General features: G+C 38.4%; 1 protein-coding gene across 2 annotated transcripts in view; it reads left to right on the forward strand.

Moving 5' to 3' along the window:
* RTN1 (reticulon 1) overlaps positions 1–25872 on the forward strand; it is a 206098-nt gene that overhangs the window by 166778 nt on the left and 13448 nt on the right. Inside the window, exon 1 of one of the 2 annotated variants that reach the window (XM_026480410.4) lies at positions 16113–16258. The exons of the other annotated variant lie outside the window; for it this stretch is intronic. Coding sequence (XP_026336195.1) covers positions 16198–16258 — 61 coding nt within the window. The 5' untranslated portion in view covers positions 16113–16197. Of the gene's footprint in view, positions 1–16112; positions 16259–25872 lie in introns of those variants that run through there. 2 annotated transcript variants of the gene reach the window in all.

Raw genomic sequence — 25872 nt, forward strand, 5'->3', positions numbered from 1 at the left:
GAGAATGGTCAAAACACGCATGATCTCTTTTAACTTCAAATATAACATCAGATGTCAGTTTTGCTAAATTACTTTTACGTCAGTGTCTCTAACTTTCAATGCTCTTAAAAGCCATCATCACTTAGATTAAAGGAAAAATAAGAATAGAATTGGAGCACAGCTCTATATTTTATACCGCAAGAGTAAGTCTATGCTAAAAACACTGTAGCTGAGGCAAGAAGTGGCCCTACGTGTATTTCTGAGATCAGCAGCCCTATGAGAAGACTCATCTGTGAGGATCTTCAGTTAGCCGACTTCAGAAGCATTCCTGCAAGGTCACTGGACAAGAACAAAGGCATTATAAGCATCTTTTAAAATTCACCTCACATGAGTTTTTTGCCTGGGATTGACTATGGCCATTATTCTGAAAGAAAGAATACCTCTCTGGTCCCTGAAACTTCTAGACTCACTACAACAGATACCACCCAACACATTAAAAAGAGAGAGAGAGAGAGAGAGGTTCCATGATTGTTAGGTTAGCTAAGGGTGAAGAGATAGATGTTCATAGTTTAGGAAGCATATTGATTCAATCTTAGTGTTTTATTCCTTGTTTTTATTCCTTTGTGTTTTTCTTCCTTCTCTTCCTTTATTCCAGTGTGGCTGTGTGCAACAGAACTTTGCAGGGGTTTTTTCTAGTACCTCTTACCCACAATAATTGACTATTCTTGTCCTTTGTCTGTTTACTTTATTTTTTTCCCTAACACAAAGCCCTCCTCTGAAATTCCAGACCTTAAATAGTGAGACTCTGGCTTCATGTATTCAGGTTGCCTCTTGCTGAGAAAACATTTCTGTGCTGCTTCAACGGCTTCCTGGCCTCTCACATTAGCATTTAAAAAAAATATTTCCATATAGATCTGTTAGGGGTAGTTTGCAAAATTGTAACTGTTTGCAAAATTTACTGCTGCACTATAAATGTTTCATGAGATCATTATTTTTAATCCAGTTCCTGGTCCTTGTTCATTAGTGCATGTTCAGCAGAGGAAGATTGTGTGTGTGTGTGTGTGTGTGTGTGTGTGTGTGTGTGTGTGTTGACTTTGTACTAGTAAGGCACTACTGCGAAATCATCAGTATCTCCCTTATATGATGTATGATTTATTGAAAATGTTTCTTTTACATTGATGTACAAGGCAAAGTTTTGCAATAGCAACCCATTTCTTTAGTTATTCTCTTTGCTGTAGCTTTCTGTCAAAGTGGTCAGTGATGACCTTCAAAGAAAATGGTTGAAAATGTCTAACTCGGGACGCCTGGGTGGCTCAGTAGTTTAAGCGTCTGCCTTCGGCTCAGGTTGTGATCCCAGGGTCCTGGGATTGAGCCCTGTGTCTGGCTCCTTGCTCAGCAGGGAGCCTGCTTCTCCCTCTCCCTCTGCCCGCCACTCCCCCTGCTTGTGCTCTCTCTTGCTATCTCTCTCTGTCAAATAAGTAAATAAAATCTTAAAAAAAAAAAAAAAGGAAAGAAAATGTCTAACTCATTCACAGTGAGAGGCATGTGCAGGCAATGGAGTCAGAAGGTGTTGTTGCTTTTCACTGGAACAAGGAGTCTATATAATAAACGAGGGATCAGAAAAAATACACCAGTGTTAAGCCTGCTATGTATAGAACTTCAGTCTGTGACTTGTCAGTAGGAATGCTTCTGGCTGCAAGTGACAGAAAAATCCAAACTAGTATCAGTGTGAACCAAAAGGACATTGAGTATGCACTTAATAAGAAGTTTAGAAGTAGGGGGGCGCCTGGGTGGCACAGTTGTTCAGCGTCAGCCTTCGGCTCAGGGCGTGATCCCGGCATTCTGGGATTGAGCCCCACATCAGGCTCCTCTGCTAAGAGCCTGCTTCTTCCTCTCCCACTCCCCCTGCTTGTGTTCCCTCTCTCACTGGCTGTCTCTCTCTGTCAAATAAATAAATAAAATCTTAAAAAAAAAAAAAAAAAAAGAAGTTTAGAAGTAGGAGAGGGGCACCTGGGTGGTTCAGTTGGTTAAACGTCTGCCTTCAGCTTAGGTCATGATCCCAGGGTCCTGGGATCAAGCCCCGAGTGGGGCTCCCTGCTCATCAGGGAGCCTGCTTCTCCCTATCCCTCTGCTCCCTCCCTATCCCCCCATTCGTGCTCTCTCTCACTCACTCACTCTCTCTCTCTCAAATAAATAAATAAAATCTTTAAAAAAAATTTAGAAGTAGGAGATACCAGAGACACTGATGGCTCAACACAGCCACAGTATTAGGGCGCTATACTCTTCACAGTTATCATGGCCTTCTCCCCATGATGACAGGGTGGCTGCAGCAGTTCCAAGCATCATGTCCTCAAAGAAAGCTGGGGGCAGCGAGGGTGAGAAACGAGCTCTCCCTGCTTTTTAACCAGGAAAACAATCTTTCCCAGAAGCCCTCCAGCAGACTTTCCTTTGTATGTTATTGGCTAAAACCTGGCCTTATTGCCACTACTATGTGCAAGGCATTCTGGAAAAGCTTTGTGTGTGTGTGTGTGTGTGTGTGTGTGTGTGTGTGTGTGTGTGTGTGAGAGAGAGAGAGAGAGAGAGAGAGAGAGAGGGAGAGGGAGAGGGAACATTATTATATATACAATTAGCCACTGATCAACAGGTAGTAACAAAAGAAACAGAAAGCTGGAGCCACCCATAAGTGAGAGGGCAGGGATATATGAAAGGCAAGTCTGAAGAGCTGAATCCCTAATAAGGAAAAAAGTCTGCAAATAGAGTCATGCCCCCCTGGTCTAGTGGAAATGTGCAGATGCAGAAACCAATTCAAATTACATCCAGCAATAGAAATTCTGAGAAATGTGATGGGAAGGGAGGACCAGGAAAGGGACAGCAATAAACTCAGGTTGTCAAGGAGCTCCGGAGAGCAATTTTGGCTGGAGCCAGAGTTGTGCTGTCAGTAGAGGCTGAGACAGAGAACAAGGCTGGCTTGGAGGGTGGGCTAAGTAGCAATCCAAGCTGCCATGCAAAGTTGCCAGGTTGTGCCCTTTGTAAGATTGCCTGGCCAACATAGCAAATGAGGCTTCATTCCAGGTCCCACTCCGTTCACCAAGCCTCACGCCGAGATACAGCATTGCAGCCATCTGGAGGAGGAACCTTTTTTTTTTAACTGCATGTAATCTTTTTTTTTTATTCCAGTATGGTTAACGTACAGTGTTATATTAGTTTCTGGTGTACAATATAGTGATTCAACAATTCTATACTTTATGCAGTGCTCATTATGATAATGGTACTCTTAATCCCCATTATCTATTTCACCCATCCCCCCTTTCACCTTCTCTCTGGTCACTACCAGTTTGTTCTCTATAGTTAAGATTCTATTTTTTGGTTTGTCTCTTTTTTCTTTACTCATTTGTTTTGTTTCTTAAATTCCACAAATGGGTGAAATCGTATGGTATTTGTCCTTCTCTGACTGACTTATTTCACTTAGCATTATACTCTCTAGATCCATCCATGTCATTGCAAATGGCAAGCTTTCATTCTTTTTTATGGCTGAGTAATATTCCATTATGTATATACACCACATCTTCTCTATCCATTCATCTATCAGCAGACACTTGGGTTTCTTCCATATCTTGGCTATTGTAAATAATACTGCGTAAATATAGGCGTGCATATATCTTTTTAAATTACTGTTTTCATATTCTTTGGCTAAATAGCCAGTACTGGAATTACTAGATCAAATGGAAATTCTATTTTTAATTTTTTGAGGAACCTCCATACTGTTTCCACAGTGGCTGTTAAGAGTTTGCATTCCCACCAGCACTGTATGACTTTTTCTCCATACCCTTGCCAGCACTTGTTTCTTGTGTGGTTTGGTTTTATTTATTTATTTTTAAATAATCTCTACACTCAACATGGGGCTCAGACTCACAACCCTGAGATCAAGAGTCACATGCTCTTCTGACTAAGGCAGCCAGGAGCTCCGGTTTCTTATGTTTTTGATATTAACCATTCTGACAGGTATGAGGTGTTGTCTCCGTCTTTTCACTTTCTTGATAGTATCCTTTGATGTACAAAAGTGGTTTGGTTTCTTTTGGAAGTCAAAAAAAGATAAATATTGAAGTCCAATTTGCCTGTGTTTTCTTTCATTCTGTGTGCTTTTGGTGTCATATCTAAGAAGCCTCTGCCTAATCCAAGGTCATGATGATTTATGCCTGTTTTCTTCTAAGAGATTTCTAGTTTTATCTCTTACATTAAGTCTTTGATCTATTATGAGTTAATTTTTGTATTTGGTGTAAGGTAGGGATCCAACTTTGTTCTTTTGTATAGCAAGTTGTCCCAGTACCATTGTTGAAAATATTGTTCTTATCCCCATTGAATGGTCTTGGCACCATTGTTGACAATCAGTTGACCATATATATTAGGCTTTATTTCGGGACTTTCAATTTTATTCTATTGACCTATGTGTCTAGCCTTATCCCAGTACCACAGTGTCTTGATTAGTGCAGCTTTATAGTAGGTTTTGAAGTCAGGAAGTGTGAGACCCACAACTTTGTTCTGTTTCAAGATCATCTTGTCTGTTATGGGTCCCTTGCATTTCCATATGAATTTTAGGATTAATCATTTGATTTTTGAAAGAAAAAAAATAGCTTGGATTTTGACAGGGATTGTGTTGAATCTGTAGATTAATTTGGGGAATATTGCCATCTTAACAATATTAAGCCTTTTGATCTATGAACAAAAATGTAGTTCCATTTAATTAAGTCTTCTTTAATTTCATTCATCGTTTTATAGTTTTCAAAGGATAAGCTTTACATTTTCTCTGTTAGATTTATTCCCTAAGTATTTTATTCTTTTTTAAAAATTTATTTATTTGAGAGAGAGAGAAAGAGAGAGTGAGAGCACGAGCAGGGGAGGGAGAGGGAGAAGCAGACTCCCCGCTGAGCTGGGGGCCTGATGTGGGGCTCGATCCCAGGACCCCGGGATCATGGCCTGAGCTGAAGGCAAATGCTTAACTGACGAGCCACCCAGGTGCCCCTGTTTTATTCTTCTTTATGTTATTATGAATGAAACTGTTTTATTAACTTCATTTTTGGATTGTTCACTGCTTGTGTATAGAAATACAGTTGGTTTTTGTACACTGATCTTACATCCTGCAAACTGCTAGACTTATTTTATTGCCTCTAAATATTTTTTTGATTCCTTATAATTTTCTGTATACAAGCTCATTTTGTCTGAGATAGTTTTACTTTTTCATTTCCAATCTGGATCAGTTTCATTTCTTTTTCTTGTTACATTGCCCTGGCTAGAATCTCCAGTGCGATACTGAATAGAAATTGCCAGAGCAAACATCCTTGTCTTGCTCCAGATCTTATGGGGAAAGCTTTCAATCTCTTGCCATTAAGTTTCGTGTTAGCTGTGAGATATATTTTTTTTTTTTTTTGAGATTCCATTTTATCAGGGTAAGAAAGTTTCCTTCTATTCCTAGTTTATTGAGCATTTTTTATTGTGAAAGGGTGATCAATTTCTCAAATGGTTTTTTCCTTCGTTGAGATGATTATGTGGGTCTTGTCCTTTATTCTTTAAGATGGTGTATTACATTGGCTATCTTACCACTGGCATAAATCCCACTTAGTCATGATGTATCCTTTTTATATGTTGCTGGATTCAGTTTGGCAGTATTTTGTTGAGAAGTTTCTCATCTATAGTCATAAGAAATATTGATCTGTAATTCTCGCCATTGTCTGGTTTTTATCAGGGTGATGGCGACCTTATAGAGTGTGATGGAAAGTTTTCCCACGCCTTCTTATTTTTGGAAGAGTTGTGAAGGATTGGTGTTATGTATTCTTTAAATGTTTGGTAGAATTCACCAGTGAAACCATCTGGACCTGGGCTTATCTTAGTGCGAAGTTTTAAAATTACTAATTTAGTGTCTATTCATCTCAGTCTATTCTTATTTTCTATCTCCCCTTGAGTCAGTTTTGGTAGTTTATGTCTTTCTAAAGATTTGTTCATTTTCATCTACGTTATTGAATTTGTTTGTCTGTAGTTGTTCATAGTATTTCCCTATAATCCTCCTAATTCTGTAAGGTTGGTAGCAATGTCCCTCTCTTTCATCACTGACTTTAAGTAATTTGAGTCTTTATCTGTTCCTTCTCAGTTATTCTAGCTAAAGGTTTGTCAACTTTGTTGATCCTTTTAAAGAATCAACTTTTGGTTTCATTGATTTTCTGTATCGTTTTTCCTATTTCATTAATTTCCACCCTAATCTCTATTACTTCTTCCACCTGCTTGCTTTGGGTTTAGGTTGTGCTCCTTTTCTAGTCTCTTAAGGCAGAAGTTTAGGTTATTGATTTCTTTTTTTCTATCATAGGTGTTTACAGCTATACATTTCCCTCTAAGTATTACTTTGGCTGTACCTTCTGAACATTTGTTTCATTTTCATTCATTTTGAAATATTTTAAAATTTCCCTTGTGATTTCTTCTTTGACCCATTGCTTGTTTAGAAGGGTATTGATTAAGTTTCACATATTAGTGAATTTACAAATTTCCTCGTTATCAATTTCTAATTTTATTCCAAGTGGTTGGAGAATACATTTTGTATGATTTCCATCCTGTTAAAGTGTATTGAGTCTTGTTTTGTAGTCTATCATATAATTGAAGGGATGTGATCAACCCCTCACCATATCTGCTTAACAGAGGAAGAGGTGAACCCTTTCTGTGGGAAAATAGCATCAACTGCCTATCTGTATGGTTCTTGAGTACACAATATCTATCATACTATAAAACATTACTAGACATTTAAGAGAGGCAAGAATATGTGACTGATAACAACAAAAAAAGACAATAGGGATGGATCTAGAGGGTATAATGCTATGTGAAATAAGTCCATCAGAGAAAGACAAATACCATGTGATTTCACTCATATGTGGAATATAAAAAACAAAACAAAACAAAAAAAGAGACAGACCTAAAAACAGACTCTTGACTATAGAGAACAAACTGATGGTGACCAGAGGGGAGATAGGCAGAGGGATGGATGACATAGGTTAAGGAGATTAAGAGCACACTTAATCATGATGAGCACTGAGTAACATAGAATTGTTAAATCACTAATTGTACACCTGAAACTAATATAACATTGCATGTTAACTATGCTAGAATTTAGAAAGAGACAATAGAAGCTGACCCATAGATGAGCTGGATATTGAAGTTAGATGAAGTCTTTTAAATAACTATTATAAATATTTGAAAGAAAATGGATAAAAAGATTGAGAATTTCAGCAGAGAAAGGGTATTTATGAAAAAATCAAGTAAATGTTCTAGAACTGAAAAATAAAATTTCTGAAATTAAAATTCACTTAGCTACATGTAATAGCTCTTTGGACACAGAAGAAGATAAAATTAGTGAATTCAGAGATACCTCAATAAGAAATATCCAAAGTGGTGAAAAAACTAAATAAAAATATGAAAAGAACAGAGTATAAAAAACTTGTCAGAAGGCTGAACCTATGAATAATTGGATTTATAGGAAAGGAGACAGAAAATGGGGCAGAGGAATATTTGAAGAAATATGGCTGAGATTTTTTTTCAAAATTGATAAAAGGCATCAGTCAATATACAAATTTGAGAAGCTCCATAGACACCAAAGGACATATAACCTTATTTTAATCAAACTGCATAAAACCAAAGCAAAAGAGGAAAATCTTAAAAACAGCCATAAAAATAAGAAACATTACTTTCAAAGAAACGAGGTCAACTGCTGACTTTTCAACCAAAACTAGGATGATCAGTAGTTAATGGGAAAAAACGTTTAAATTGCTGGAAGAAAAACACCTGCTAAATTAGAGCCATGACCAGAACTGAAAGAAATAGTAAAGAAAATTCTTTGGGTTGAAAGAAAATGATCCCAGATGGAAATATGGTAATCCAGGATGAGATGAAGAATATTGGAAAAAGTATATATGTGAAAAGATGTAAAATACTACCAACCTTTTAAAACAAAAATTATTATATTGTTTGGTGTTTATAACATAACAAACCTAGCTTAAAAGTGGCAGTCAGTAAGTGGAGTTTACAGTTGTAAGATTCTTTGATTCTTTTATAGGAAATTGTAAAAGTACTATATAAGATAGACTCCAGTAAGTTAAGGATGAACATTATCATTGAAAGGTAATTACCAGAATATTTTAAATGGTGTAACTAGAAAATTATTGTGGGAAATAAATGGATTAATTTTTTAAAAAATGCTTGATTATTTTGAAAGAAGTCAAGAAATGTGGAATAAATGAGCAAAGAAGAGATGTGATGAGTAAGAAATAACTAGCAGGATGATGGACTTAAATCCAGCTCTATCAATGATTACATTAAATGTAAATTGACTTTAACACTCAACCTTAAAAAAACAAAGATGACTAGCCTGAATTAAAAACAAGACCCAAGAAAATACTGTTTTTCAGAACAAAAAAAGATACAGATAGTTTGAAAGTAAAGGATGGAAAAAGACATATCATGCAAACACCAACCAAAAGAAAGCTGTTGTGTATATATACACATCAGCCAAACTAAACTTTGAGTCAAGGAGTGTTACTAGAGATAGGGAGGAACATTTCATAAAGATAAATGGGTTAACTCAACAGTAAGACATGATAATTCTAAATTTATAAGAGCCCAATATATGTAAAGTTTTATAAGTTGACAGAATTGAAAGGAAAATAGATCAATCAACATGAAAGTTAGATGTTGTAGTATACTCATTTCAATATCTGGCAGACATACAGCCAAAAAATTAGTAGGGAAATAGATTATTTGAATAATGCTGCTAACCACTGTGACCTAATTGACATTTATAGAACACCCTTAAAACTTTAGAATATACATTCATGACCAATTGACATATGTATCAAAATAGGTCGTATTTGGGACACCTGGGTGGCTCAGTCAGTTAAGCCTCTAATTCTTGATTTCAGCTCAGATCAGGATCTCTCAGGGCTGTGAGATCAAGCCCCATGTTGGGCTCCACGATCAGCGCTGAGTCCACTTCTCTCCCTCCCTTCCTGCCCCTCCCCCTGCTTGCTTTCTCTCAAATTAATAAATAAATCTTTTAAAAAGAAATAGATCATATTCCAGACTCTAAAGCAAGGCTTGACAAGTTTCAATGGATTAAAATTGTACAGAGTTTGTTGTCTAACTACAGGTGAATTAAACTGAAAATAAACAATAGGATCGTTAGAACACACCTCAGAAGTTTATAATTCTTATATAATCAATGGACCAAAGGAAAAAAATCACAATGACTATTAGAAAATATTTTGAACTGGACAATAACGTGAACATAATGTAACAAAACTTGTAGGTTGCCACTAAACCAGTGCTTAGAGGGAATATTATATTTTTAAATGAATATGAATATGTTAGAAAAGAAGAAAGGCTGAAAATAATCGAAGCCTCTATTTTGTGGAGGTAATGAAAGAAAAATGAAAATAAAAGAAGGAAATAATAGTAATAGAATGAAATAGCATATAAAAAGATACACAAAAGAGAAAAAAAAGAAAAATTTTATTCTTTGAAATTAATTCATAATATTAATCAGCCTCCAATAAGATGATCAAGAAATGAAGAGAGAAAAATAAAACTTACCAATATCACAAATGAAAAAGTAGACATGGCTACAGCTCCTTCAGATTATTAAAAACATAAAATTATGATGTTATGAATAATTTATACCAATAAATTTGACAACATTTTAAATGAATGGATTTGAGGAAAATAAAACCTGCTAAAATTGACATAAGCAGAAGTTAAAAATCAGAATAATCCTATATCTGTTAAAGAAATCTATAATTAAAAAACATCTCACAAGAAAACTAGGTCTAGATGGGTTCACTGGTGAATTCTTCCAAACATTCCAAAAAGAAAGAATACCACCTTATATAAACTCTTTCACAAAAGATAGGAGGGAGTAACACTCTTCCGCCTGTTTTGTGAGGCCAGCATAACCCTGATACAAAAACTTAAGAAAGATATTACAAGAAAAGAAAGGAAGGGACAGATCTCCTGCATATAAATAGAAAAAGTTTACACAAATTATTAGCAAATTGACTTGAAATTGAGTACTGATATATAAAAAGAATATCACATTAGGGCCATATGGGGTATATCTGAGGAATGTGCAAGGTTGCTTTAACATTAAAAATTCAATCCATGTAATTTATGTATTACCTGAATTAAGGATAAAATCCCTGTGATCATTTCAATAGCTTCAGTAGAAGCATTTGATAGAATTCAATACCTGTTCATGACAAAAACTCTAAAAAAACTAGGGATAGAAGGAACTTGCCTTAATCTGATAAAAGACCACTAACATATCCACAGCCAACATCATATTTAATGGTAAAATTTTGAGCACAGTTTTCCCCTAAATCCAAGAGTAAGACAAAGAATATACACCCTTTACCACTTCTGAAACTCAACATTATATGTGGAAGTACTAGCCAGTGCAGTTAAGTCAAAGTAAAGAAATAAAAGTATAAAGATTGGAAAGGAAGAAATAACAACATATTTCTTCAGAGAATAATGATTATGTACATAGAAAATTCAAAAGAATCCACAACTAGAATTAAGAAGTAAGTTTATTAGCAAGATCACTATCCAAAAATCTCTAACCTGGAATAGTTTTTTACATCTTTACTTTTAACTTTACTGTGTCAGTATGCTTTAGGATTTTCTTTTATAGACATCCTTTAGCTAAATTTTTTTCATCCAGTCAGAGAGTTTCCATCTTTCTGGTTGGCATTATTTGGATATATTTAGATGTTTTCTAAATGCTTTATTTTATGCTTTCTATTTACTAGTTCTTTACTTTGCTTCTCATTTTTTTCTTTCCTGATTCCAATTTAATTTATTAATTACCTTGTTTTTACATTTTATTCATTTAGAAGATACATGTTCTAGTTATTTCTAGTGGTGCCCCTTAAATGTTTAACACACATATTTGACTTTTCATTGTCTAAAATTAAGATCTCAGAAGGGGAATGAACCATGAGAGACTATGGACTCTGGGAAGCAAACTGAGGGCTTCAGAGGGGAGCGGGGTGGGGGGATGGGATAGGCTGGTGATGGGTATTAAGGAGGCACGTATTGCATGGTGCACTGGGTGTTATACGCAAGTAGTGAATCATGGAACTTCACATCAAAAACTAGGGATGTACTGTATGGTGACTAACATGATATAATAAAAAATATTATTAAAAAATAAATAAAATTAAGATCTCAAAAACATGAAATAAAATAAAGATCTCTACTCTTCTCCTGAATAGTACTAGGACGTTAGGATGCTCTTACTTTTATCACTCCTTCCTACTTTATATTCTATTTTTGTCTACTACTTTAATCTCACCTTTCTTTTGCAACCCCCCAAATTAGCCATTACCAATTTTTGCACTTAGCACTCTTTCATGCATTTCCCTTCTTCCTTCTAAGTTCAGTTTTCTTCTTCCAGATGTACCAACCTTGGTTGCTTTTTCTGTAGGGTTTGTAGTTAAGAAGTTTTCTCATTTCTTACATTTGAAAATATCTATATTAGTCTTGCTGGATACGGAATTCTAGATGACAGTTATTTTCCCTTACTACTTTGAGGACATTATTCCATTGTCTTCTGGCTTCGGTTAATGAAAAGACTGTGGCTGGTCCAACAGTTTCTCTGAGGCAATGTGTCGTTCACTTATGCTTACTTTTAAGATTTCCTCTTGTCTTTGATACCCTGTAGTTTCACTATGATGTGGGTCAGGGTATTGATTTCCTCTTGTCTTGCTCAGGGCTATAATGCATTTCTTTTAACAATTCTGGGAAATCCAAAGCCAAATCTGGATAAATTATTCTGCTTCTCAAGATGTTATTCCTCCTCTTGAAACTTCGCAGGGTTTCCTTCATTCACTGATAGTATTATTACTTGGATCTGTCTCACTGTCCCCTGCATCTGTCTGTGATTAAATTTCCATGTCCATATGCCAGGAAAGCCCCGTCACTCAAACTGGCGATCCCATTTTTTTGTTTGTAACTCAGCTTTGTAATCATCTATTTTCCGAAGCTTTTCCTGAAACCTATTCTTCCCCTTAATCACTGTGTATCCACTCTTTCCTGCTCCTACACCTAACAGTTGATTGCATTTATCTACTTGTGTGTAACTCTCCCCCACTAAACTCAAGTTTCCAGTGGGCAGTTCCTTTTGTATTTACAGGATCAGGCACTTAGTTGGGGCTCTATAAATGTTTGCAGATTGAGTGGATGAATGAATCAAGAAAATGAAGGTAAGCACTATCTACCTCATACAGATATGTAACAACTAAATATATACCATATGAAAAAGCACCTGGCAAGTAACAAGTGCTGATCTGTCGTTTGAATTAAAGGCAATTCATGCATTATTTTGGTGCAGTGGCTTATGTGCCAAATTGGTTGTTACTTTAAATTTCCTTATTCCATATGGCATAAAGCAAAGTTCTGAGTGTTCTTTGATCATAATGAAGTACTTTTTTGGTTTTGTGCCTTTTCTTCCAATTGCTATACTTCGCAGAGCAGTACACACACACACACACACACACACACACACACACACACGCCAAACATGGAGTTCTATGAGCTGGATATAGTTTACCAGCTATTACATTCTGTCCTGAAACTCAGTGCATTTGTAAATACTCTTCCCCATATAACTTAATGGCTTTCTCCTTCTCTTTTGTTTGGTGTCTGCTTTAATTTTACCTTATTCTTGAGATAGGCCTTTGCTGACCCTTCTCATAAAATAGAAAACTTCCACCCCACTCCCATTCTCTATCCCCTTTACCTGCTTTATTTCCCCCTGTACACCCGTCCATAAGTGAAATACACATTTACGTCTTTTATTATTATCTGCCCATCCTACTAGCACGTAAACTTCTTAAAAGTAGCAATTTTGCTTTATCCTAGAGCAGTATCTAGAAACAGTAGGTACTCAGTAAATATGTATTGAATAAATGTATCAATATAGGTGCCACTGGTTCTCATCAGTAAAATCCTGGGGCTACAAAAGCACAGACGCCGTACAGGCACTCTGGGCATGGTAGTCTTCAACATTTGTCTTGATCTGGGATGAGATTTCAAAACTTAACAATTTTGTTTTTCCTTGAACCGAATGCCTACAGCATGATTTCATCCTGAACACTAAAGACATCACTTCCTCTCCTGGCAGGCACCTAAACCAAGTTCTGAGCTGGCTGTGTACAAAGCCCGTCTGTTCTCTCCTGGTTTAAAGACAGTGGCAGTTCCTGCCCGCTTTTAGCAAGCTTTATTTTGCTTTCTGTTTTCTTTCACCACTCAAGGACAATTTACATATCTTTTCTACCCATTTTATCATCTTGATCTTGGCAAGAGCTTTCAATTAATACTGTGTGGGCACTTGTGCAAAGAAAGTACCCACTTACAATGTCTACAAGAAATAAGTTCTTATTATTTCATAGAAACAAACATCTAAAGCTGTAATTCATTTGTATAATTCATTTCTCATTATGAGAAAAAGGTCCAAAGGTGATAAATACTTGCTGGAGGCCACATAACTAACTTCTGCCACCTAAGTGGGTCTCACGCCCATACCCCCCAATTCTCAGTCAAGTTCTTCACACTTTTCTGCCTGATTTTTCTTAAATAAATTCATTTATGTTTCTCCTACCACCTACGCCTTAACCTAAAGCCCCTCAATTCTTGTATCACTGGTGTGTATCTCTGTGGCATCAGACGCCTTACCTCAACCTTTGACTATCAAATTGCTATCTTGACTTCTGGGGCGTCATCAAGCTCTGTCTTCAGATTCAGCATGACTAAACAGAATGTGGTCTTTCAGCTGAGCTGAAATTCCAAGGTCAGCTTGGTGGCCCATGAAAATGCGTGGCCCAGGAAGTCTGACACAGCTCCCCTCCACTTGAGGGAGAGTTAGCCTCTGCCTGCTCTCCCCAGGCAGGGGTGTGCTGCCCTCAGCTTGCTGCACAGGACTGCCCATCAGATTAGCCGTGAACGGTGGTTCTGGTAACATGGTGAACACTTCATACTCACCACTAAAGGCAACTGGGGGGCAACGGCTGGACTTCGGGCTGATGACTGGGGCTATCATTGGACTGGCAGTGCCTCCTAGTGGCCAAGGCTCCAAAGGTTTTCCATTGACAAGGAGCCAGTATAGGCAGCCCACATGGCAACCCCTTCCTTCTGAGCCTTGTCCCATCTGTTTTTAGTTTGTCCAGCCCTACTTCATGCAGTGAGAATTCAGTACTGGTCAGATCATCAAGTACCTGTCTTTTCGGTATTTTGTGACTGAATTCCCAAACATGACCATGATGATGAAAAAAAAATTTGGAGTGGGGTTGGAAATAGAAGTATAAAAAGGTCACTACAATCACTGGAGCAAGTCAGTTTGAAAAGTGCTTTGTAATAACACTTTTCCTTCCCGTCAGCCCCATGGTAGCTCTGACACCCCTTCCTCTTGTAGGAGAAGTCAGCTGCCCGGAAGTGCCAAATCATCCTCCTGCTTTCTCATTCTTATTAAGCTTCCTTAGTAATTTCAGTTAGGTTACAGAGCTACAGAGAGAAGCTCAGGGTCTCTGGAAGCTCACATCCTAAAAAGAAAAAAAATATGCATGATCCCAAAGATCACATTTTAATGTGTATACTCTTCATAAAATGAAAGATAAATCATAGCTACAAGCATAACCTTGAGACTACTGTCTTTAAGTCCTTGCCAGTGCAGGATGTGCAAATGTCGATTTGGGTCTGGCAAGGAACCTCTCTGTGAACTGTGGAAGAATCATGAAGGCTCCATTTCTCTTTGAGGGAGAGAGAGAAATACTGTGTAAAAGATGATGTCATGCCACAACAAGTAAAATGGGAACTCTTCCTTCTGCATGCCTCTGTAGTTCCAAAGGAGTCCTCTGGCCCCATGTTATATTTTGTCTCCCCAAGGGTTCCTGTCACCAGAACTGCCTTCCCCCAGACAATGCCCAAATTCGAGTCCTTTCTCTGTGCTATCTCTGCCTTTTCCTCATCAAAATGTACCTATCCCCAGTCCATTCTCTCAAGTTCTTGGTGTATAAACTGATAAAGTATTTCATGGTGAGATTTAAATAGTAGGTCACCACCCACTGTTCTCCTCCCATTGACATCTGCATTGTAACTGCGGACTTGAATCTCTTGACTCACTGGGTTTGGAAACCTACTTTATATCTCCCAAATGATACACACAGCCCCACCTCCATCTGCCCCCAACATTCAATCCCAAAGATGATGATGTCGAGGCAGAATACCCTTTGCTTCCCTGAGTTCTGTTTGGATGTCCCCACAACTGACCTCCTGGAGTGTCAGTGCAGTGACCAGTAACTCTGCGTGCGAGAGTCCAGGGGCTTTGAACCAGAGCCTACAAGCACCACATTCTGATACGTATTTATTCATTCAAACCACAAACTGAGCTGGAGAAGAGGGGCCGCAGGAGAAACACACAAGACCTACTGAGCAGCAGGATTTCTTTATACAGTGATTTTGGCTTGCCAACAAAGGTTTTGGATAGCCATAGAACGTTCCAGAAAGAGGAAGAGATCTGGCAATTGCTTGGAAGATGCCAGGCAATTAAAATAAATCGTGGCCAGAATATAAAGAAATGAGGAAGAGAGAGGCGAGTGAGCAATGGGGACAATTATGGGGGGACATTCTGCTGAAAGCCGGACAGCTGTACTGCCGTCACCTGCGTCTTACCCAACAGGTTTCTTAGGTGTCTAAGATATTTCTAGAATATGCACCCTGTGTCCAGAACTCCCAGGAGCAGTCCAATTGCCGCACTCTGATCCCCACCCTTGGCCCTTTGCCCCTCCTTTTCTCCCCCCCCCTTGCCCATTTTTGTGCCTCCCCGGTCAGAACCCGCTCAGCGGTCTCCAGGGCAGCCCCCCAGGACAGACGGCCGAGCCAGCGCTCTCGCGTCGAGCGGTGGCCGCATCCCGGTGCGCGCTGGCAGCCCCGGGGCCGCGCCGCGCTGATTCGCTGCCGCGGAGACTGCGGCGCCCGCGACGCGCCCGCCCCTCGCCGCGCGCCGGCTGGTGCAGCCTCAGTCAGTCTGCAGCCGCGCGGCCACCGCGAGCCCTGCCGCTGCAGCCGGGGCGCCGACCCTGAGTGCTAGCTCCGCGCCCCCGAGGAGAGCAGCGGCGAGCCCCCAAAGCCCTCACGATGCAGGCTACTGCCGATTCCACCAAGATGGACTGTGTATGGAGCAACTGGAAAAGTCAGGGTATTCTCTTTATTTCGGTAGTGCATGCCTGCGGTGCACGGGAACCCCGGGACCCGGACTCGGCCATTGTGCATCATTTCACCTGTGGGACCTATGCATGCTTCATACCCAAGAGCTTTCTGTTGGGGGGAGTAAACTTGTCATGTCAAAAATCAAAATGGATGGTGTTTGGATTCATTTCCTTTTTTTTTTTTAACCCCCCACCCCCACCCCTTTGTTTTCTTGTTGTAATGCTAGAAATTTAAATAATGCATCAGTTGCCTTCTCCGGGAGCTCTTGTGGGATCCGTTGATTGTTCAGTACTTGTTTAATCTCTTCTCATCCTCGGAGTTAAAATGCTTGCTTATTGTTCTATGCATCCCAGGCCATTTAATTTCCGCCGAAAGGTTGAAATCTCCTGGTATAACCATTAAGTGAGAGGGCTCTAGTGCATCCTTTTAAGAGGGACACACCCATTTCAGGGTTGTTATTTGTGGTCACACAAAGGAGACTGGAAATGCAGACTAGCTCTCGAAATCCTGAAAATATGATGGCGTAGCCACATATTAGGATGGTTCACTTTGAAATATTTCAGGGTTTTTGTCTGTCATTGGGGTAACCTGTAACTACTATTTATTAATAATGGGTATCTGTGGAACAGAGGGGAAATAAAAAGCAGTGCGAAGTGCCCTCTGGTATAACAGATTTATTTTAAAACAGTCCATATTAGCACTGGGTGTGGCCACCCTCCAGCCTCGCTTGGATGGCTTTTCAGCCATTTTTATTCAGTCTCATACTTCACACATCCATCTCTCCTTTGTTACATTAAGATTCTCTCCTTCACCTTGCTCAGTTTGAGATGATGAGGAGACAGAGAGAATTTGGAAGAATGAATTATGTGTGGTGAACTTGGGTGTTTGTAAGATGAAGTGTCTTGAAATATTTAACAAATAAGGTTCTGAAGAAGGCGCATTTGACTTAACCTGAAGGGTTGCAGTGTTCCTCAGGGGACCAAAAATACTCTGGAGCCGAAGCTGATTTTTTTTTTTTTTAATATGGCATCTTCCCCTTGTCTTTTTATATCACAGAAAGAATAGAACGGCTTTTCCTCTTTAATGCCCCTGTAGGATTTTTCTTCAGTAAATTTTTTAAGCAAAGAAAAAGTGAACATGAACCTCAGAATTAAGAGCACATTAGCTCTGTCTCTTACTCGTTGGTTTGGGTGGCGGTGCCATAAAATAGAACAGTTGAGTTCAAATTGTGTGGGTCTATTGGAAATACAACTGTCAAAAGTAAATAAATTGTCCTAATACATTTAAGAGCTAGGCAATAAGTAATCTATGGCAATTCGGGACATAATCTTAGAGAATGATGACAGCGACGTGAAATCGCATGTTTTATAGAAGGCAGCTGGGGAAATGCTTGGTGACGTTTTATTATGTATTAGACTCATCCAGTTTATTTTGATATACACACTTAACAGACAGCTATGGCTTGATATAATATCAAGTTTAGTTGGACGCAGACATTAAAAAAAAGTTGGTTTTTAGACTATGATTATGGGTTTCTTCTATTTTTACCCAGAGTAGATGCCAAAACATGGCAGATTTTCTGTTTTATTTGTGTAAGATGTAAGACACTATTTCGTTATATTCCTGTGTGTTTTGCCTCAGTCAGCCTTCTCACTGCAGGGCTTAAAAAAGTGCATGGCCGTTCGTAATCAGAAAATAACACAAATGTCATCATATGTCTATTGAAAACAATCATTTTCATTTTCAATATACAGCTACTTGTGAAGATTAATGCAAGATCGTTGAAGGTCTTTTACACTCTGTGACCTTTGGTCGTCTTCAGTGCCATTGATTTCCTTTTGTCAGATAGAACAAAGCCATTATCTTGAAAATTGACTAATAACTGGGTGGGTGGGTTTATAGGCATGAAACAGAAATAATAAGAAGTAAGTAATTCCTTTTTCTTTCCACTAAGAGAACTTTTCATTTAAACTAAATCTATAATAAGATTTTTGTTTAGCATTTTCAATGTATCTTCTTCACTTTATCATTATCAAAAACAGCTGTTCTTAACCCTGGCTACACATTAATATCACCTGGGGAGCTTTTACGAACACAAAGGATGCCTGGGCCCCACCCCTAGAGGTTCTGATTCAATTGGGTCAAGTATCAATATTTTTTTAAAAGATCCTCAAGTGAGTTTCATACATAATTGGGGTTGGAGCCACCAGTGGTGTGTGATGATTCTTAGCCCAGTCCATAGCCCAGGAGAGCAGGGTCGGGTGTACAAATGATGAAATGGGTGTGATCTAGGAGCAGCTTTGAATGTGGTTGCAGGACGCAGTGTAACATCATTGAGAATGTCCTCCAGAAGTATGACAGATGAAAGTTTTGTTTGTAAAAGAGAATAAAGAAAGCAAGCTTAGGTTTTCTCCATATTATTAAACATTCCATGGAGAAATTGTAGCCCATTGATTATTTCATGAAGACTCTACTGGAACTAATACAATTGTCCTAAGAACTGTAGTACCCACACAAAAGGGACCTTATATTTACTTGTCACCTGTTTGGGGCTACTGGTCAACTCCCACTTGACTCTGTTGCAGCATTCTGTACGTAAAGCTTTCCCAGCATATAAAATATTAATGAAGGGTGAAACACTTTCCAGAGAATATAACTTAAAAGTATTTCTGGTTTTCTACAAAATAAAATATTTTATGCTGGTCTACAGTGCTCTGTGGAAAAACTGTTCGTGGTGGTCCATTCTGAAAGGTGCTAGTTGAAAACAGCCAAGCATCCCAGAACACACAGAAAAAAAAATGTGTTTTAACGACAGAAATTGAAAGAAAAACTTGTATTTTGAAGATGGCATTTGGTCAAGATAATACTTACAAAAAGGCAGACCAATACAACCTTTTATCAAACACCTTTTATTTGGACTCAATCTCATTAGAATGCTGTACAAATATTACAACATAAGTATTACACTTGCAAACTCCCTTTCTGCAGATTCTAATGAGATCCAATGGGGAAAGTGGCTTAGCTGAGGATCTGGTTTTTTTTTTTTTTTTTTTAAGGAGTGAGAGAGAGTGTGAATGTGTGAATATGAATGGAGAGGACAGGTGTGGGGGGCGGGGAGGGACAGAAGGAGAAGAGAGAGGAGAATCGTAAGCAGGCTCCATGCTGAGCACAGAGCCTGAGGTGGGGCTCCACCCCAGGACCCTGAAATCATGACCTGAGCTAAAATCAAAAGTCAGGCATTTAACCGACTGAGCCACCCAGGTGCCCCTGGGGATTTTTTTTTTAAATGAAAAAAAAACTCTCATTATACAGATAATATACCAAATATGGGTAGTTATTACTCCATTAAAAACAAAACTCTGCTTTTTCACAGTGTATGATTATTTTCATGAGAATCTTTAAAAGGAAATATTCCAAAGTTTGGGGACAGAATAATGGCTTTATTCTTTTTCTAAAAGTGATACATACACATTATGAAATTTTCCGGTTCTTTAAAGAGAGGTTCAAATGAAATCCATAAATCGCCCAAAGTTCTACCACCTAGAATTAATCAGCATTAATTATTTGCTAAATATTGTCCAGTATCTCCATACCGTGTAAGATGAAGCTAGAGACTCGTTTGGCAACAAAAACAGCTTTTATAAAACAAGATTATCTTTGTCTCAAAAAGTATTTGAAGTAATTTAATGGAAGAAACTGACATGAAACAGAGAATTGCTGAACTTCAGATATATGTTTCTTTACTGTATGAGCTATTCTTCCTAAAGTTAAGAAAAAGTCTATGATAAACATAAATAGAATAATTTTTTACTTTCATGTTTTGGTTTTAAATGTACAAATGGACTGTCTGCGGGGTCTAACTTTTTTTTTGTAAAGGAAGATCCATCATGGGTGAGAAAGGTTGAAAAAATGCTGATCTAAATCCACATCTTCAAATCTATGATTTCTCTCAGATTTCCATGAATTAATTTTTATTTCATTTAAAAGCCCAATTCTATACCTGATAGTGTATTTCTAAAGCATTAGGATTATGATTGCAGATCCCTATTCCATCGGAATGAGCAGGCCCCTCCTTCTTCAGTATTTTGAAAAGGTTTCTCACTCTCTCCCTTTTTCTCCTCCCCCTTTCTCCTTCTCCCCCTCTCTCACTGTCCTCCCCTTTTGCTCTCTTTCCGTCCCTCTCCCTGTCTCCTTCTCTCCCATTTCCTCCTTATATTTGAAATTATATTCTTTATTCAATTCTCTTTCATCTTTAGTTAATACATTTGGGAACAGAATCTGTGAAGTAATTGATATATTTTAAATTACCTTATAGTAGAATTAAATGCTAAAATTCACTAAATCCAGCAAATAAAAGCTAATGTGGGTGGATGACTTCCAGAATATCACCTCTCTTTTTGTAAATAATTAAATGTACATCACCACAAAATTTCCCATCCTTCTCAACCTGATCTCCTAAGTTGTGGTCATGTATTAATATTTACATTTGGCCATATATTAGCATTTACATATTGTCACCTTTCCAGTTCTTACGAAAGTACACAGAAACATGATTGCCTTATAATTAAGCTCACAGTTTGAAAGCGAAGAATTTGACATTAATAATTCTTTAAAATCCATCTTCTGCCTAGATGACAATTAATAATAATAATTACATTAAAACCCTGGTCATTGTAAATGTATTCCAAATTTGTAGCATATATTTCAAATAAGATAAAAAATTTGTGGGACATCTGGGTGGCTCAGTCAACTGAGCATCTGACTCTTGATTTCAGCTCAGGTCATGATCTCAGGGTGATGAGATTGAGCCCTGTGTAGGGCTCCACACTTGGTGTGGAGTCTGCTTGAGATTTTCTCTCTCCCTCTGCCTCTCCCCTGCTCGTGCAGGCTCCCTCTTTCCCTCTCTCTCTAAAATAAATAAATAAATAAAATCTTTATAAAATAAAAAGAAATTTGTTAGAAGTTTTAGAACTTTGAAGTATAGAGGTCTATGTCCTCCAAATATATTTTTAAGTTAAATCTGAGTAAAGTTGTCTTGTAATTCAAGAATTACTTAGAAGCTCTTTGTCGAAACTGATGTTGATTTTGAACAGATGAAAAGTATAAATGTAACAGGTTTTAACTTTTAGAATTTATTGCATTTCTATCCAATAAGCAATGAGTATGTGTTGCTTTCAGAAACATTTTACCAAACTGCAGATCCAATATAGTGGTAATAAGGATCAAGAAGGACATAATAATTTATTGAATGGAACAGAGGTACAATGAGAGACTGTTCCTTTTCCTTATCCTTTTAGTTCAAGAAACATTTTGCCATTATGGTCTTGGTCAAAAATTTTAAATATATTCAGTCTTTTCAAATAAGTAATAGCTGTCTATCTCCATGGTTCTTTTCTATTCCAATACAATGATGGATTTTAAGGTGTGGCAGTTTTATTGATCAAGTCAGGAAGCTTAAAAAAGAAAAATCACACAAGGACCTCCATTATTTAATACCTCGCAGATCTTACTGTGTGCTTCCCTCAGTTACCATGTGCCCAAAGCCTATCTCTCTCTCCATATGGCCATCTCTTCCTTTGATGCCAGTTGCCCTGTGGAGACCCTTCCAAATGAGCCCATTTGCTAAAAGAATTAGCAGGAGGAGCTGGCCACACTGTCTTAAATACTGGGCCCTGCTGTTTCATTTCCTGGCCAGCTCCACCCCATAAAGGTGACGACGGGTCTAAGCATCATTGCGTTAATTTCATAGCACAGGGAGAAATGTGGTCCCAGGGGTTAGAACCAGCATGTGGAATAAATGCTGTGCTCTTTTACTGTCCACACAGAATGCCAGCTGTCCTGTGTCTCCTCTTTCAAAATATCCGCAGAATTATTTAAACGTCTAGAAATAAGAGTGTTGGCATTTTTCTCTTGACAGTCATACTGGTTGCATTTAAGCAGTGAGAAGGAAGGGCCTGGAAAATGGAATCACTGCAGATGTCTTAAAGTCCCTCCCAGCAGTTCCCCACCACCGCCACCCTCCTCTCCCCCTGCCCCGAGTTCAGGGTCCCTGGATTACCATTTAAAGTTTAAACGTATGTATGAGACTGTTTCACGGCAAGGAAACTCATAGAGTCATTGAGTAGATGTCATCTTTGAAGGTCTCTGTGCATGTTTCAAGTTTTTTTTATTACATCGATTTCCATTACGTTTCTCCAGTTTGATGGCAAAATGACGGGAAGTTAAAGTAGGGAAAGTCACTCCTGTTTCCTCTTAACTTTTTGTGGTGATATTTTGTTGGCCTCATGAAAATCAGAGAAACTGGCTATCACTGCTTTGGACCCTGGGTTGTAAAGAACTGAGGTTTTCGAGCCTTTAATTCTTTTCAGAAGTAGTCAAGTATTGTAGTCGATTATTGGAAGCTTGCTGAAAAGCAAATTAGAGTCAATAGCATATCATTTTTTAACAGTCGGGTTGATGAAATGCTGGTATTATAAACAGAATTTTCTCACTTGGCCTTTTATTTACCTGCCTTCGTGAGTACGCTTAATGAATGTGACTCAGGTGTTCAAACTCTCGTGTGACCTTTCTGCATTAGGAGGGTTATTAAAGGAAAGTAAGCTGTCTGTACTTCGTTGTACCCAAAGACTCCTGGGGGTAATATGTCACACTTACAGAGTTACTTTTTTTTTTTCTTGGGTTTAAGGAAATTTTATCCAAATATCCGTTTTTCTGGATCAGCTACTATAAAGCTTCCTACACAAGTTTACATCACTCTAAGCAAAATTAAAATGTGAAAAGTCATCATTTACACAGCAGATTGGAACACAGAAAGTCTCTTCTCTGATCACACTTCATCACTTCCTACCCTTCCCACTGAATCATCACAGGCCATTTACTGTCACTTTGACCACACGCAGCCATTGCCATTCTCCCAGCCCATGAGTCCCCAGTAGTCTTGGCTGACTGTCATTCCTAGCCTGAGTGGTTCATTTCAATTCTGTCCTCTTGGATCTTCGACTCCTCTAACCATGCTGCTTATGCAAGTTCACAGCCCTGGCTCACTCAGCTCCGCCGTCTACTGCTTGGAACACCCAGCCTCTAACGCTATTGACTGGATCCACTAGCGATCCCTGACTTTAACCAAACCCTCTTAACTTTCTGGCAGTTCTTTTATTGATTCCTTTTTGACATACTGTATTTTCCTAGATCAGCACTGTCCATAGAAATAAAATGTGAGCCACTAATTAGAAATTTTAAATTTTTTAGTAGCTTCCTCATTAAAAGTAAAAAGAACCTGGTAAAATTAATTTTGATAATATATTTAATCCAACACATGCAGATCATTAACCTTTCAACAACAAATATCAAAATAAAAAGTATTAATGAGGTACCCTACATCCTTTTTTTGGACTAGGTCTGAAATCTGAGAGGTAGCTTACACTACAGCATGTCTCATTTGGGACCAGCGCTCAGTAGCCACATGTGGCTCATCACTACTATACTGAACAAGGTGGATTCGGACCCTTCCTAATCTCTTCAAGCCCTACCCTTATCGTCCTCAGTCTCAGGAAGACCTCCTAACTCGTCTTCCAGGATTTGAGTAAATCTACCTCAAGCCACTTTCAGCCACTTTACGTTGTTCCTTTTCCAGCTCGGAAACACATATCTGCAGTCACACCCATACGTTCCCAAACTGTCTCTCCCTCTTTACCCATTCTTTTCATCCTTCTCCCCTTGAAAAGAAAGAGCTATGATGAATCCTATCCTTTCTCCCCTTCTCTGAGACTTTGCTCAATCAAATCTCTCTCTTTCTGGAATCCTCACTCCTCCCTTTCCATTAATATTCTCAGGCTTTGCTCAACCTAAGGGTTTGTTTTGCTGCTACTTGCCCAAACTACCATTGTATTTGCCATCTTTCTTATAACTTTGAACATTCCACCGTTTACCCAGCCGTTTACAATATGGCTTCCACCCTCACTACTGGTAATACTCTCCACTGAGTTATGAGTGACCTTCCAGTCTCCAAATCCAGAGTCCTTTCTCAGTTATCGTTTCCCTTGTTATGTCTTCAGCATCCCTCACTGTAATCTACCTCTTTGTCCTGGGAGATTTCCTTCTTCTTGACTGCTGTAACCTACACTGTTGGGGTCCCCATGCTGACACTCAGATGGGACTCTTTTGATAAGCTCCACTTACTCCTTTGAATCTTGAACTATGGTTTCATCCTCAGTTGCATTTCTTAGTCTCTCCTGTCTTGGAGGTTTCCTCCACTCTCATGGTCTCAGTCATCCTTTCTACCCAGAATATACCCAAATGTAAATATTCAGCCCTCTTTCCTAAATCTCAGTCTTGCACTTCCAGTTTCCTACTGTACATATTCATCTCAATATCATTGGACTATGATATTACTGGCCATTTAACTCAGGGCTACTATGACAAAACCTAAAAAAACAAATCATTTGATTTCTAAGCTTTTAGGAAGCATTGTCATTGTCAGCTTCATCTCACCTGTAATCCCTATCCCATCTCTGCACTAGACTGTGTCAAAATGACCTGCTTTGATGTCATCATGTTAGAACCTGGAGGTTTAAAAACAAGTGTCCACTCTATCCCCAACCAGCAACCCCTCCGATTTCCTGTTTTTGTCAATGATACTGATCACTCAGTCACCCAGCTTTGAAATGTTGCCTTCACCCTTAATTAGCTCTTCCTCTTTTCTCCCACGGCTAATTAGTCACCATTCTTGTTGACTAATCCTTCATAATATTTCCCTTTATCCACTCCATCTCCTTAGCAAATTGTTCACTACATTCACAAACCATCCCACGTCCTCTTTCATCAATTCCAGCACTATCCCTTCCTTGAACTCAACTTTGCCACCTCCAATGACACAAAATATATTAGCAATCATTCAGTATTTGTAAAATGAATGTCAGTCCTCCCAGCTAGATCTTAAGTGCCTTAGAAGCAGGACACAGAATTTTATGATCTCTTCATTCCTGGTTTTACTAGATGAATAGATGACCAATAACTGTTTACTGTTGATAATGGCTCATTTTCACATACAAACTTTCACTATAAATATCGAGCTTTGGAAGCAGATTTAAATAAAAGCAGGTTACCCAAATTAACTTTACATGCTTCAGGGACCATTCAACCTATAACCACATAATGTGAGAGAGGCAACATATTGTTTTAGAAGAAGCATCAAACTTAGGGTTTGATCTTGCTTCCCCCATTAACTAGTAAGTAGACAGATTTCTTAACTTTTAGCTTCTTCACCTGTTATATACCTATCCAGTGGAGTTGATTGTGAAGTTTAAATGAGGTAATGTCTGAAAGTGCTTTGAACATTTCAGAATCTATGTAAATAGATTCCCGTGTCATAGTACCCAGAATAAATGTCCTATTGATGTGTAAGATGAATCTTCTGTTAACCTCCTCATCAGAAACCTCCAGCAATCTTAACATTGATCGAAACACCTGTTGTGTAGTGACTACACCGAACTACGGTTGTTTAGCTAACGGTCCACACTCTCTGCCCATAGTTTCTACTCATGAAGTGCCTGCTTGGTACCTGCCATTCTCAGGCTGTTTGAACAGGTATCCAGAGATTCAGAA

This window comes from Ursus arctos, unplaced genomic scaffold (assembly GCF_023065955.2).
Source record: "Ursus arctos isolate Adak ecotype North America unplaced genomic scaffold, UrsArc2.0 scaffold_25, whole genome shotgun sequence".
Lineage (NCBI taxonomy): Eukaryota > Metazoa > Chordata > Mammalia > Carnivora > Ursidae > Ursus > Ursus arctos.